Here is a 16,095-nt window from a genome sequence, read left to right as displayed (position 1 = left end):
TAGTATAGAAAAATTTGTTATTAAGATTATGTAGGAGGAATATTATTATCATAATGAGAAGCATTAATTTATATTATCATACAATTTATATCATTTTGTTCCCACCTACTAAATCTGGGAACAGAACCTGTCTAACTGTACTACATTCATATCAAGAATATACCAGGAAAAGCAAATGAATAAGTAGCAGCAATCCCTTTTGACTTTGGTGACAAAAATCATGTACTATATTCTATGCTATATACACACACACACACACATATATATATATATATATATATATATATATATATATATATTCCTTCTTAAATCTTCTAGACTGGGACAGAAAGTCACTGTCACTCTTTGTTGTCCTCTTGTTACATTTATTTTCCAACTCTTCTGTATCCCTTTACTTCACATGACATAAATTTTCCTCACATGCACTCTTCAAGAATGAAGCTTTTTTCCATGGATATCCAAAACCTTATACCCTTTATCCTTCTCTTTTTCATTCCATGCTCTTTTTGTTTCACTCCAATAGATAACTATCTTCTTAACTGTGGATCATACACCAATGCTTCACTCTTCAACCGAGTCTTTGTAGCTGATTCCACTTTTCTCTCTGCTGAAAAATCCATTTCACTCACTAACCAAAACCCACCTCCAAATTCTCCTACTTTGTACCATACAGCCAGAGTTTTCACCAACACTGCTGGTTACAGGTTCAGCATGAAGAAAAATGGTATCCAATTGGTGCGTTTTCATTTCTTTCACTTTAAAGCTCAAGGTTTTGATATGAAATCAGCAAAATTTGATATCTTGGTTAATGAAATTTTGGTTCTCAGTGGTTTCCAGTCAACTAGTGATGATGTGTTGGTTAAAGAGTTTATTTTGAAGATAGAGTCAAACTTGCTTGAAATTTTGTTTAGACCTGTTGGTAACTCAGGTTTTGGATTTGTAAATGCTGTGGAGGTGTTTAATGCTCCTCCAGATTTTGTATTAGATTATGGAACCAGGTTGGTTGGTCCTAATGGAGTGGAGGTCTATAACAAGCTCTCATCTCAGGTTTTGGAAACTATTCATAGGATTAATGTTGGAGGTTTGAAAATAACACCTTTTAATGATACCCTTTGGAGGACTTGGATTCCTGATGAGGATTTTTTGGTTTTTAAGGATGCTGCTAAGGCTGCAGTAAGCACTCACACACCAGATTATCAGAAAGGAGGTGCCACACGAGAGATTGCGCCGGATAATGTTTACATGACTGCTCAACAGATGAATAGGGACAACTCAATTTTAGCTTCAAGGTTCAATATAACCTGGAATTTTACTGTGGCTCCTCCTGGTGGCCGTGTTCCACACTTGGTTCGATTGCATTTCTGTGACATTGTTAGTCCTGTTCTTAACTTGCTCTACTTTGATGTGTATATTAATGGGTATGTTGCATATAAGGATCTTGATTTGTCATCCCTTACTGTCCATACACTTGCCTCGCCAGTCTATGTGGATTTTGTTGCAGATTCAGATGATTCGGGTGTTATTCAAATAAATGTCGGTCCTTCTGATCTGAGCAGTGCATTGAGGATGAATGCCATATTGAATGGTGCGGAGATAATGAAGGTGGTGAATGTTATTGATTCTAGTATTGTGCACAGGAAGAAAAAATTGGGGGTGTTGGTGAGTTCAATTGTTGGAGGCTTTGTTGGCTTTGTAGTTATCATTGTTTTTGTACTTGCTATGAAATGCAGGAAGAAGAAACCAAAACTAAGGACAGTGGAAAGTGCTGGATGGACGCCTTTACGTATGTTTGGAGGGAGTTCTCTCAGTAGAATGTTGTCTGAAACTGGTTCTCATGGATATTCAGGCTTGAAGATCCCTTTTGCTGATATAGAATCCGCAACCAACAAGTTTGATAGAAGCCTGATTATAGGGTCTGGTGGGTTTGGTATGGTTTACAAAGGGGTACTTAAAGACAATGTGAAGGTTGCCGTGAAGAGGGGTATGCCAGGGTCCAGACAAGGCCTTCCAGAATTCCAGACTGAAATAACAATTCTATCAAAAATTCGGCATCGCCACCTTGTTTCACTAGTCGGATTTTGTGAAGAGAATTCAGAAATGATACTTGTGTATGAGTATGTGGAAAAAGGTCCACTTAAAAGGCACTTATATGGTTCAGCAGCACTACCACCTCTCTCTTGGAAGCAGCGTCTCGAAATATGCATCGGTGCAGCTAGAGGTCTTCACTATCTTCACACAGGTTTTGCACAAGGTATCATCCACCGCGACATTAAATCTACCAATATATTGCTTGATGAAGATTATGTGGCCAAGGTTGCTGACTTTGGTCTTTCAAGATCAGGGCCATGCATGAATGAAACACATGTGAGCACTGGCGTGAAAGGTAGCTTTGGTTATCTTGATCCTGAGTATTACCGGAGGCAGCAACTTACGGATAAATCAGATGTTTATTCATTTGGTGTTGTGCTTTTTGAGGTTCTTTGTGGCAGACCTGCTGTTGATCCACAACTAACAAGGGAGCAAGTGAATTTGGCAGAATGGGCACTTGAATGGATGAAGAAGGGTATGCTGGAGCATATTGTTGACCCTCATCTAGTTGGACAAATCAAAGATAGATCACTCAAGAAATTTGGTGAAACAGCAGAGAAATGTGTGGCTGAATATGGTGTTGATAGGCCAACTATGGGTGATGTCTTATGGAATTTGGAATACGCGCTTCAGCTCCAAGAAAGTGGACAACAAAGGGAGCCACATACCGATAGCAGTACCAATGAAACAGTGAATGTGACAACCAGGGTTGTCCTTGGAAATTCTTCTAGCAACAGAAGAACTGAGAGAGATTATGATAATGGTTGTTCAGACATATGTGGTAGCCAAGTGTTTTCCCAGCTAATGACCAATGAAGGAAGATAGAGATAAAGGTTCATGCTGCAAATGTAAGCAATTCTTGCTCATGTAGTTAAAAACTTCACATGGATATAGGTATTAAGCATTACCTAGGCTTTCATATTTATTTTCTTTTATCTTAAAGAGATTGTATCATAATTTTGAGCAGTGAAAGATTGTACCCTCCACTCAAACAAATACTACCTCTCATGGAAGCTGTGATCCACTTTCTGTTGTCACATGCTTCTTTTGTCCTTGCACCTATTTATCTACTTATTTTTTTCCATCTCCCTTCACTGTGTATTCATCATTTCTTGTTTAATAGAATTTTGTTGTTTGTGAATTTCATGCTGTATTTAATGCAAAGATTGTTGTGCTTTTATTCTTCCTCTCTGAATCTAACATAATGAAAAACACTGGAGAGAAATTCTCTCAGTAACTGAATGAGGGTTGTTTACAGTTTATAGTAATGGCTTTTCATCCAAAATATGAGTTTTAAGCCAAAAAAATGTATTGCAGGCATTTGATGAAATACCACATCCATCTTCATTCCTGATATAAGTTATGGACTTTGCTTATTCCTTTTTAAAAGTAATTTCAATCTATTCATTATGAGAAAGGAGGCTGTGCACACACAAAAACCACAGTAATGTAATGTAATCCAAAAAGCAACAATGAGAGATTGTAAATTATGAAGCAACCACTCATGCATTTATATTATTTGTTATTCAGCTCAACAAAGCATCAACTCTACACAATACTCAGGTATGAAAGTCACTCAAAACAGAAAATTAGCAGCCTCCAATACAATTAAGGAAAATTAGAAAAAAACACAGTGATACTGCAACATGTTCAGTCACAACTGAAGCAGAATGTGTTTCACAAGCACATGATTCATAATCATCAAAAGTATATACAGATGACAACCTTCAGTAATATAGTAAAAAGACTTCATCAAGTTATCAGCAAAGCGAGGAATGGTGAATCTATCATTTAAGCATTTCATTAGAAGAGAATCCTATTCTCATCTTCGTCCTCTGCAATCTGGAGTGACCTAGCTGCTTGTGCTGCTATAAGATCAGCAGAGAATCCAGCAGTATCCCATCCTGCTTCTTCGTATAGTGGTTCATACATGTTCTTTTCAAAAGACCCAGATGAGAAAGACCACTCGCCGTTTTCAGCAGTGACAGACCATGTCCCACCATCTAGATGAGGAAAGGAACCTCTTTTTCCAGCCATGAAGACATCAAGATTATGGTTGCAATTCCAGGTCTTGTGCCCATTGTCATCGATAACAACCTTACATGAATCGTCTGAGTCTTCGCCAAGTAGAACATGTAGAGCAACGGCTTCAGCAATTGCAGCACCCTCTTCATCAAGCCTCTGTTGTTCTTCTTTCTTTATCTGTTTCTTTTTTTCTAGTTCAGAAATTATAGCAGCAGAAGTCGCTAGAGCTTTTTCCAAACGCCTCTTTTTCTTTTCAGCCTGTTTAAGACGATTCAACTCATCTTTGACCTGCTTCTTTTTAGCCTTTCCGACATGCTGCCCTTTATTAAATGCCATGCTAGCCATGGAACACTACCTAACACTTTTAAATACTTCAAATTACTTTTCTTAACTGCTTTCCTTTCAAGAGAATTTCTTTAGACCTGTATACATTTTTTTCTGTATCTTATTTCCTTCTTTCCATAAATTGTTATGCTATCTATAATCTAACTAGTTGATGTATCAACGCTAGTAATCGACCGAAACACTAAACCCAATCAGGTCTGCAGGAGTACCTCATTTTACGAACTATGCAGTCCCAGAAAGAAACAACAGGAGACAACAACAGAGAAAATTCATAAGCACTCATAGACCCATCCTTCGGCGCCATTCTCCCTAACTTTCCACAACACTTACACTCCTTGCCCATCCTGAAAAAAACAACAGGTCTACAAGACTATTAATAAATCATCACCCTCAAGCTACGTACCAATTCAAACACCCCCTTCCTACTGCAGTTATAAGCAAAAAACACAGTTCAAATTATCATAAACTGAAAGTGCTCAATAAGAGATAGCATTCATTATAAAGTAACCATACACCAATACCAAAATTGAATGAGAATCAGTTGAAATTGAAATCTTTCAATGACTTTCAATACAACGATCCACCAAAATTCATGCCAAATATTGATTTTTGGTAAGGTTGATTTGATGATTTTCATGAAAATCAAATGAACACTTTAACCTCATTTTTTTCCTCACTTAAAACTAACAAAACATTTCACCCCTAACTAGAGATCCACCCAATTTTCTTGAACACATTAATAAATTCAAATAAAGTACAATTCACACATACAAAAACCACAAGATCTACTCGGTCATAATTAAAAGCATCAAATTTCTCAAAAATCAATCACCCAGGCACATAATTTAAGCCCAAATCCAAATACCCATTAAATCAAAATCACAAAAAAACGCAACCGCATCAAATATAATTAAAAAAAATGAAAAGATTGAATGAGAAGAAAATTAAAACCTGGTGGAATTGCATAGAGAGAGAGGGGAAAAAGGAAGAAATTGTTGATGGAAATGGAAGTAGTTGGATCTAGAGAAGAAAACGTAGTTGGGTAGGAAAAGAAAGTGGAAAGTGATGTGCTTTGAAATCGGGGGAAGGAGTAACCGATAACATGAGAGAGAAGAGAGAGAGAACAGCGATGCCCAATAACGAATGGTGGAGAGACACGTGTCAGATGATGACAAAAGGGATTGGTGAAGTGTTTTTTCTCCACTACTACAAAAATCTGAGTTTTCTTTTTCTTCGGTGACAACGCGTGTTTGTTTGGGCTGGCCCCAACACGTGGCCCATCACAGCCCAATGTGGGGCCTAGTCGATGCATCAGATTTAATTTTTAATTAAAAACATATAACATGCATTGTTTTGTGCATCCTATTTTCCAACTTTACTTTCTACTAAAGGTATTCTTTACATTTTTTAAAAAGAAATTAATCTCTTTTAGGGTTTGTGTTTATCTCTCTCGATAAATATCACTCGCAGAAATCGAATCATCGACCTTGGAGATCTAATTGAGCTTCACACCTGTAGTAAGACTCTTTTTGTTGTCCATTATTAAAAAAATTTAAATAATTTCATAATATTGTTATTATTTTTATCAAATTTGTAGACAATCAGTTAAATTACCTTATTTTCTCTTTCCGATTAATTTATGTAAGTGTATTTTATTAAAAATTAATATAAGAATGTAAAATCTATACAATATCAGTGTAAAGATTTATACATGGTCATTATATTATCTACTATTTCATTCTGATTATGTTTAAGGGATTAAGTATGAACAATGGTGATGTAATGACAAGATATAAAACTCATATATTGTTAGTGTATAATTTTTCCTCCTCTTAACATAATATTAATATAGAAAGTTTGAATATTATCCTAACAAACACAAAAAATAAAACTTTAAAAAATCAAATAAAAAGAACACTAAGTAGTAAGTATTTCAATACTTTGCTGATTCAAGTAAATATTATTTGTCAAGCAAAAACAAATTATGAGACTCTTCACTGAGAATGATTTGCAATATGGACTCATGATTACAAAAACTATAATAATATGCTTCAATTCTACTTTGCAAATCACAATCGGCCTAATGGGAAAGTAGCCACTTCAAACTTCCACTCAATATTTAGTTTGCATTCAAAATTATATTTAAGCACCAATAAATTTCGATCTTATCAAACATATTTGTTAATACAACTCAATTTAAATACTCTAAAGTAAGGTTTATATTGTTCATAGTATAGTCCAATACATGCCCCTTAGACTCCATTTTTGTTTTTATGAATAAAGCAATCGACAAGGCCATTTAGAATGTTTTTCAATCCATTTGAGAAGATTCAGAAAGTGCAGCAATCACTAAGGTTGTGTTTGACGAAATTTACAAATGGCTAAAAAGATTGTGCTATACATGGCTTACACGTATGTCCCAAGAAATAAAACCAAACAAAAAGATAAGTTATCTAATATATAACGATGACCAAGCAAAATGCATACTCAACCAATTACAAAGAAATCACCCGTACGGAACATGCATTAATGGCCATGCAAGTGGAATGAATTGACATACTCATATTTTTATATTCTTATGGTAAAAATCCCATTAATCATCATATAATATGTTCACGTTTTAGAACTCTTAAATAAAATAGAGAAAAAGATTTTTTATGATGTTATTGTATGATTGAAATGAAGGATAAATGATATTACCAATGCGTATAATTCAATAAAAAAATACTAATGATTACTTATAACTAGATTTTTTCCAATTTTATTAAAGATATTTTTCTTTGATGATATCATTGATGTTAACCTTCTTTGCATCATTTAAATGAGTTTAATTAGTTAATAGACCCGTTCTCTTTTAAAAAAGAAACAAGAGAAATCATTCTAAATTGTGAACCTTGGTTGATAAAATATCTAGAGTCGAGATCCACTTATTTCAAGAGTAAGTTTAACTCTTCATCATAATCATCAATTCTATGAACATATAATATTTTATTTCACTCATTAATTTAAATCATTGAATTTTGTTAGAATTGATGACTATGAGTAAGTTTGAATAAGATCCCTCTACAAATATCTATATACTTTTGGATTGGAAAGGAAAGAAAAAGTGTCCTGAGAGAATGGTGGTACCATTGAATTTGCCCCTTAATTGATTGGTATATGGCAGGTAAAACTCCATGCCCCACATAAGGGTATCACTATTCACTGTATCAAACCAAAAACTGACACTATCCTACTTGAGGTGGAGGAAGATCATATGTGGCTTATTTTCCATTCCAAGATAATTTTTTTGGGGGAAAAGCCAAAACTAAAGGCACCAATTATTTCTTGCACCCATTTATCTTTATTTACTTTTTTTTGTGTATGCAATAATTTTGTAATACCCTATATACTATAATATCATTGAATAATGTAAAAGCAAAAAGAAAAAATCAAATATTATCATTCATTCACTATATTGTTTCCCTACACTCATACTTCTTTCAAATAGCTTTTCCACTAGTAGCTTAATTTGTCATGAAGCATTATATGATTTTATTCTCCTACTTATCTCTTTCTCTAGCTCTTCTAGACCTTCCACTTCTTCAAGCTCCTGCACCATTTTGAGTGAAATTAACAACTACAATATGTTGAGTTAACAAAAAAAGAGAAACTTCTAAAATTCCAATCTCACCAAAATTCATTCAAATTAATATTTTCCAGCATACCAATAGAAAATAAATTAACACAAAAAATGAGTATATGAAAACTTGAATAAAATGAAATAGAAATTCAACACATGACAAAGTCACAAAACTATTTAAATGAACAAAAAAATGTTATTCACCTTTGGTCCCAAAAACAGCCCATATGGCACACCGTCGAATTTCTCTGAATGGTGGAGCTGAATACAGATAACAAAATCAAGGTTAAGAGACCCTATTCAAAACACTAACTAAAATAAACCATTTTTCTTTAACTTTTTGTAGCTAAAAATAAATAAACAAAAAAAGAAAATACATTGAATATTAATATTTTGAGTTTAATAGTAATGCATAGTCGGTGTAAAGTTTTTTATACTATCGATATATCATCTACCATTGATTTGTATTACTTTACATATGAATGATGGATGATATGCTGAGAGCATAAAGAATACTTATACAGTCGGTATATATTAAATTGTAGTATTACTTGGTGAGCAGCAGCAACCCTTCTAAAGTAGGGGACGTTGGCAATGGGACCCACAGGGAATCTCCTATGAACCAATCCATCGTGTACAAACATATACGCCATCCCAAACACTGTAATCCCAAGACCCTGCTCCAATATTAAGGGCATTACCGTCAAATCAAATATCATCCTTAATTTCAATTAACAGATCCCAATGAAACCGTTAATTAAGCGATTAAAAAAATAGATTTTGTAGAAATACTTACTGTACCGAAACAGAGACCAGGAACCAGACCCTTGTGGAAAAAACCATAGGAGAGTAGAGCAATGGCAGGGACAGCGTTAATTATTGCAAAAACATCATTAAGCTCGAATGCTCCTTCTCTTGGTCGATGATGAGACTGTCAAAATTTCAAATTCATGTTTTTTTTGCTCACAAATTAGATGGGAAATGAAAAGGGAAACAACTTTTCTTTGCATTAATTTTTTTGGTTTCACAAGTATATGGAGCTAATTTTTCCAGCAGATATTTTTTCCATTTCCATTGACAAGACTTGAAATTGAAAATCAAGTATGTACAACTTGAACCAATCATGTTGGTTTTCTTGCGGTAATTTAAAAATATAATTTTTACCCCTATAGTTTTTTAACAAACGTAATCCCCCAAATTTGGCTAAACAAAATGAATGAACAAATTGCATACCTCATGCATGTGCCATAAGGAAGCATGCCAAAGAGCCTTATGAGCCCATCTTGCCCAAAACTCCATACCCACCTGAAAATTAGGCATACCCAATTGAACTTAGGACCTAAAATCAACAATTAAGGTATCCAATTTCATGTTAAAAAATGACAACGTTGAATTGGACAAGAAATTGAACTTACAGCAGCACCCATTGAGAAAGCAAATGTACCAAACATTTCAGGCCAAGGAATTTCTCCACCCTACATCACACCACACAAAATCAATCAAATATTATTCTGATGCAAAATTAAAAAACACAAACCAATATGAACATAACAAAAAATAAGGAGATTGAATTAGAAGTACCTCCAATTGCCATGAAAATCGATAATAAACAGCTAAGATAGCCAAAGAAGTGATACCAAAGCTAGACATAACAGCAGCAACTAGATAAGTAAACCTCTCTGATTTTTTCCTAGCCAATTTTTCTGCCACTCTTTCTGAAACAACAAAAACTTGAGATTCTTGTTCTTGTTCCTCTTGCTCATCTTGTTTTGGATCATCCATGAGGACACAAACGGTTAAAGTGTTGATCTTTCTTGTTGGGGATTTAAGCATTATTGTGGAGTATGAGAAGCATGTTCTTAAGAATGTTGGGGATGATGATGGCTTAGGGAGAAGAGGGTTTGAAGCACGGAGAAGAGAGTAAGGCTTTAAGGTTATGGCGGCCATGGAGCTTGATGGTGAAGAGGTTGATGCGATGATGTGTTTATATGTGTGTGTGAGAGAGGGATAAGACAACTCACGAGTACATATACACACTTTCCTTAATACAAGTGGTCAAATTTACACACTACCATATCCCATTTTTTTTTTTTTGTTTCTCACCTGAATGCTCTAGCATCAAAGATAATATTGTCCAAGCAATGAACATTTATAGGTACGTGGAATTAACTTTTTTAGAGGATATTTTTATCTATAAGATTCAAACTTGAGACTTTGTTTAAGAATAATCAATTGTATATCACTTTAACCTGCATCCATTGGTTACCATATCAGTTCAGTTAGATAATGTTTTAGTGAATATAATATTTATTTACGGGAGTAAAAATTTATAGACAATTAATATATTATTTATCTTTATTAGTTTTATTTAATATTCAATTATATATAATAGTAATATAAAAATATCTTTAGGACGCATTTTTCTTATATTTAAAACAACAACGGATACAAAATTCAAATCCTAAAGAGAAAAATAAGTACACATATCTTCCCAATATAATTTGTACCCAAAAATATCTTATGAATATAGTAAAATGTTGTCATTGTTTAAAATTAAGATTATAATAATGAATACAAAAAATCTTGAGAATTCTATATATTATGATCTTTGATTGAGTAACATTAAATTATTGCATTAAAGGTTGTTTTTTAAAAATATTATGATCTTTGATTGAGAATTATATATGTATTTAGATTAATAGATTATAATAATTAGTTGCACTTTTTAAATTCTTTAGGGCCAAAAAAGTTCAATGGCAAACAAGAGGCATGTAAATTATTGTTGAAACAAAATAATTTTTACTTTATTTGCATCAATTACAATTATATGGAGATAGAGTACGTTATGTTGTATTTATTAGAGAGTAAATCATTTAGTGCATTTGTTACATATTTGAAAAGGTGGAAGTTGGAGAAGAAGTGATGAAAGTGTAGAGAGGATGAGATGGAGTGTAGAACGTGAGGCCTAAGATCCTGCCAGGATTTCCATTACCTCATTCCTGTCTAAGCCCAACCAAAATGATGACATATTCTATACTAAAAAGTGTTACTTTATATGTCATTATTTATTATTGGTAATTAATTATTTAAATTTAAATATATTTTTCTAACAAATCTCAATGATTGATACATAAAATGATATATTTTTGGAACAGAAAATATACTTCGTATCGACTTTAATAAATAAGAGGGGTACTTTTTTTCATGCTTATATTTTTTTTTGCATTTACCAATTATTTGAAAATTAAAAATACAAACCAGTAAACAAATATGAGTTAAAATATGGCTATGTACTGCTATGTCATTTTTATACATTAATAAAGAAGCTTTTATCCAGCATTAGGCGTGTTTGGCTAAATTGGACCAAGTTGGTGGAAAACTGAAAAGTTATGGATAATAAACTAACATATTAGTAATATTAGCTGATTGGAAAATACAAAATGATACAATGAATTACAATACAAAAATCACTTTAAATAGCTTTTCAAATAAATACATATATTCCCAATATTCTTATATAAAATCCCTTCCAACCAAACAAAATTACATATTGATTCAATAGTTAGTGAGAAACCTTTTTCACATACTTTAAGGAAGGCATTATCTCATATTATAGTTTATCCCAAATCAATGACTAAAATAATATGTTTGGTTCTCGTTACACGTGTTACTTTAATTTTGTAACCACGTTTCCTTGTTGGGTCTTTTCCCTTTTTCATATATTTTACTCAAATGTGTATTTTGCTCCTAACAAATATAAGAAAGAAAGAGCATACTTACCTAATTTGAATTATATATTTGCATTTCATGTCCTTGTAACTCTAGTAATTGATATGAAGGGGCTTTTACTCTAATAATATATTAAAGTTAAATTAAACTTGTACTTTATTTAATATCAAGTTAAAAACAATCTTGGTTAAATTGTTCAATCACAAGAAGTGTTCAATTAAAGCATGGCAATGCAATTGTTACAACTTATAATTAAAATGTTAACATGGCTAAGTAAAATCAGAGTAGTATAAAGTTGGGATACTATTGATGATAGAAAATGGAGTGACGTCCAAAGTTTTGGTGCATTGTCAAATGATGGAATCATTGGTTCTTAACGGTGTCTTATTCTCCGTCTCAAACTAGTTATATAGTGATACATGGATAAAAATTTTAAAAATAGAAAATAATAAAATAATTTTTTTTGATTGGTTTGAGACATCGTATAAGACACCGCGATCTCTATCTCTTTGCCAATTAGTTGTAAATTTGTAATTGGGAACTGTAAACAGGAGCATGTTTTGGTGTCTCTCACACGGATTGGTTGAAGTTAATGTTGTGGTGTCCCTAGGCTTAGTTGACATGTGTGCCACTAACACTCTTTATGTTTGGTACGTGTCATGTTCTTGGTGTTTGACCCATTTGATAGTGCTGGTCCATTCCATCTCAAATGCATTCCTTCTTTATAAACTTTAGAGCACTAACCAAACAACTCATTTCATTATTATAGAACAAATAACTTGAGAGAAAAAAGTAGAATAGTTAAATGAGAAAATTTTATTAATATGGCCTCCTATTCACCAAAAGTGGAAAAACTCTTCACTTTGAAGTTTTAAACATGTAATAACAAGACGATAACCTAGTTGTCTAAGATTTTAGGCTATTTTTTGAATAACAATGTTAAAGGTTCGATTCTAAAAAAAAATACTTATTAATAAAAGTAATCACACATAACAAACGTTTATGATATATATTTTATGATATAATTTTTTTTAATAGACAGTTTAATATTCCACCATATTTTGTTTGTATAATCTTATCAATTCAATTTTCGATTTCTGAATAAAATGAATGTAGCGATAGCATATTTTTGTTTTATAGCTAAGAGATAGTATATACATTTTAGAGAATAAAATAAATAAATAATATAATAATTGTGTAGAAATTTTTATACTATTTATTATTGATGCAAATGGATCCTAATTCATTACTTTTTGCATGTAATAGAGTTGCCCAAGTAGCCCCAAATCACAATTGATCAAGGATACTTGGCAATATAATAAAAGGATTGTTGAGAAATGGAATTACTAACAATCCAACAATCTGTTCAACTTGTTAGGATTTGTCAAACTTATAGTCAAATGACTTTTCAACCTCCAATCATCTTTTTAGACAATTTGACACATTATCAAATACTCATTAAACTTTTTGAACTGTTCTTTATTTGGATTTTTAAACCCTTTATTAAGGCTTACAAATAGAAATATATGAAAAAGTAAAAACATAACTCAAATTTAATATACAACTGACATAATCAAATTATAATATAGTAATAACCCATTCCAATGATAATATACCTCAATCCTCAAATTCAATATAAGTCAACTAAGTTTAAGTCTCTATGGCTGTGAAACAAAGTATGCACAATGCAAACTTGAAATAGAGAAATAGAGAAGGAAGAATAGACTAAATACTAAAGAGATAGAGGCAAAATTATAAAATAATGAAGCTTATTGATTAAAGATTTATATGTTAATATAAGAATAAAAATTATAATAATGACAATAACAATAGAAAAGGGAGTCATATTAGATTTATATACTACAATAATATATATATATATATTTATAGTAAGATTATAATTATTCAAATCAAAACTAAAAGAATGTAATATTATGAAAAGAACATAATATCATATCATATCAGTTGGTAAAAAATCTACGAAAATATGGATATTAATTAATTTAAATCGACTTTTAGGTACTCAAAAAATTAAATAACTTAATAAAATAGTTATTTCTATTACAGTTTTTCTCAATAATAATGTTTCCACAAAAGTGTGCTTTTTATAAGATATAGTTTCTTTTGAATTTGAGATAACCGTTAAAATAACATTTTTGTATAAAATTATTTTTTTTATTGGTGTATCATTATAAATTGGTTGTTCATTTAAAGAAAAATTAACTCAATTAAAGTAAATCAAATTCTTCCACAAACAGGAAAATACAAATATTGTAGTGACATTAAGTTGAGTAGTCAAATGTGCATTTTTTTCTTCCAATTTTTAGATACGTATATACTTATAAAATGTGTAATTTTAAGATTATAAAAAATAATAATTGTCCAATATATAAAAAAGAAAATAGATGAATTCAGTTAAACCGAACCATATGTTTACCAACAAGCTGTTAGTCTAATGATGTAAGATCTTGTTAGATTTATAAAATAATCAAAAAGTCAAAAGTTCGATTCTTATGAACGACACTTGTCGGGAGGAACAATCATACGTAACTAAAGATATTATTTCTTGAACTAAATGGTGAAGATACTATTTACAGTAAAAAAAAATTAGGTTTGGTTTTGTTAGTCATATTATTTTTAAAAATGGAGAATGAAACAGAATTATGAGAGTGATTAACTAATTTACTATTTTTATAGGATGTTCTAGGTTCAAACAAAAGTTGGTTTATTCATTCTTTAAGAAATAATCCTTAATGATATATTTGGTTGTAATGAAAATAGAAGAAAAGAGAAAAGTAGAAGAAAAAATTATTTTCTATTATTGGTTGGAAAGAAAATAAAGGAAGAAAAGAAAAAAAAAAGGGCAAAATGACCCATTAATTTTCTTCTTCTCATATTTGGAATGAAAATGGACGAAAACCTTAACTTAAAATAATAAGACTTAATTTTTTGTTTTTGAACATTTTCGATTCATTATTTTTCATTTTTTATTTCTTTCATATCCTATAATTAAACAATTATTTATTATTAACTTTTCTGTTTTCAACTTTTATTTCACTCATTTTTTCTTCTTAAACTAAATTTAGTGTAAATCAAATTACAACTTTATTAAAATAATTAATTAATTTCTCATATCAAATTATAATTTTGTTAAAATAATTAATTAATTTCTCACATCAAGTTATAACGTTTTTACTCTAGTGTAGAAAACAAATATGGACGATAATAAAACACACCTAACACATGTAATTATTTTTCATACTTATACTAATACCTTTTGTAAGTACCTATTAGAATATGACTATTTATAGGTAGTCAAGGGTTTATAAGTTTAATAATATAATTATGTTTTTTATAATTATAATATATAAAATAATTATTTGATACAAAATAAGAAATGTTCAATAATTAAAATTAAATATTAAATAATAAAATATACATAATATATAATTTTTAAGAAATATAAAATTATAATATATAAAGATTTAAATAAACTAAATTTATAATTATGCACCTATAAGACGAATATCATGATACTTGTAGTCACCCATAAAAGTACACTAATACATCATGTGATTTTTATCAATAATTATAATTATATTTGTTCTCTCCAGATTTTTTTATATTTTCAATCATACCAAACATCTAAAAGTTCATAACAATTTTCACTCATTTTCTCCTCTTAACTTTTCTTTCATTCAATTTTTTTTCTTAACTTTTCTTCCCAAACCAAACCTAAAAATATTTTTATTTCCTTTTAGTGATTTGACTAGAAACTACCCAAAAAGTTAAAGATGTTAATATAAACTATCTCTGCCAAAATTTCATTGATTTTAATTAATATTTTTAAAAAATAATAAGAATATTATTGGAAAATCAATTTCGCTCTCACGATTGATTTATATCTACTAAATTAGCCAACCAGAGAAAAAGAAACTTATCCACACATTATATTTATATATATCATATTTTTTGAATGTGCTAAAAAAATGTTCATGCATGCTAACAAGCATAGTAAAAGGGAATACATTGACCTATAAGAATTTGTTATATTATTATTCAAAATACATCATTTACATTTAATCATTATTAATTTTTAAATACAAGTAATACAAATATGATTAATTATAATAAATATGTATAAATTTTTATACTGATATTACATAGATATTATGCTTATTTAATGTCATCCTTAAAAAAAATCAAATACTTGTCATTTTTTGTATACAAATTTCAAGGTAAAACTAAACAAAATAGGAGTGATCAAAATAGTAATTTAGTGAATG

The 16,095-nt window shown here is 30.7% G+C and overlaps 3 protein-coding genes across 3 annotated transcripts; 1 reads left to right on the top strand and 2 right to left on the bottom strand.

Moving 5' to 3' along the window:
• LOC109346782 (probable receptor-like protein kinase At5g24010) lies at nt 313–3,165 on the top strand. Its single transcript, XM_019586570.1, has one exon. The coding sequence runs from the start codon at nt 421–423 to the stop codon at nt 2,911–2,913; it is 2,493 nt and encodes an 830-aa protein (XP_019442115.1). The 5' UTR covers nt 313–420; the 3' UTR covers nt 2,914–3,165.
• On the bottom strand, nt 3,544–4,812 carry LOC109346788. The gene has a single exon (XM_019586580.1). The coding sequence runs from the start codon at nt 4,456–4,458 to the stop codon at nt 3,892–3,894; it is 567 nt and encodes a 188-aa protein (XP_019442125.1). The 5' UTR covers nt 4,459–4,812; the 3' UTR covers nt 3,544–3,891.
• On the bottom strand, nt 7,864–10,112 carry LOC109346786 (beta-carotene hydroxylase 2, chloroplastic-like). Its single transcript, XM_019586578.1, has 7 exons — nt 9,662–10,112; nt 9,496–9,555; nt 9,314–9,385; nt 8,877–9,011; nt 8,632–8,757; nt 8,285–8,341; nt 7,864–8,050 (listed from the first exon to the last, which is right to left on the bottom strand). Exons 1-7 carry the CDS (start codon nt 10,025–10,027, stop codon nt 7,973–7,975), a joined length of 894 nt encoding a protein of 297 aa, XP_019442123.1. The 5' UTR covers nt 10,028–10,112; the 3' UTR covers nt 7,864–7,972.

Source organism: Lupinus angustifolius, chromosome LG04 (genome assembly GCF_001865875.1).
Source record: "Lupinus angustifolius cultivar Tanjil chromosome LG04, LupAngTanjil_v1.0, whole genome shotgun sequence".
In the NCBI taxonomy this organism is placed as follows: Eukaryota; Viridiplantae; Streptophyta; class Magnoliopsida; order Fabales; family Fabaceae; genus Lupinus; species Lupinus angustifolius.
Note: the sequence above shows the minus strand (reverse complement) of the source record. Positions and strands in the feature narration are given on the sequence as shown.

What these genes read in the sequence shown, in the direction of transcription:
- LOC109346782 (XM_019586570.1), top strand. Translation starts at nt 421, where the DNA reads ATGCACTCTTCAAGAATGAAGCTTTTTTCCATGGATATCCAAAACCTT.
- LOC109346788 (XM_019586580.1), bottom strand. Translation starts at nt 4,458, where the DNA reads ATGGCTAGCATGGCATTTAATAAAGGGCAGCATGTCGGAAAGGCTAAA.
- LOC109346786 (XM_019586578.1), bottom strand. Translation starts at nt 10,027, where the DNA reads ATGGCCGCCATAACCTTAAAGCCTTACTCTCTTCTCCGTGCTTCAAAC. An exon ending in CTGGTCTCTGTTTCGGTACA is followed by an intron (nt 8,758 to 8,876) that starts GTAAGTATTTCT and finishes ATATTGGAGCAG; the next exon opens with GGTCTTGGGATTACAGTGTT. An exon ending in GGCTGTTTTTGGGACCAAAG is followed by an intron (nt 8,051 to 8,284) that starts GTGAATAACATT and finishes AAAATGGTGCAG; the next exon opens with GAGCTTGAAGAAGTGGAAGG.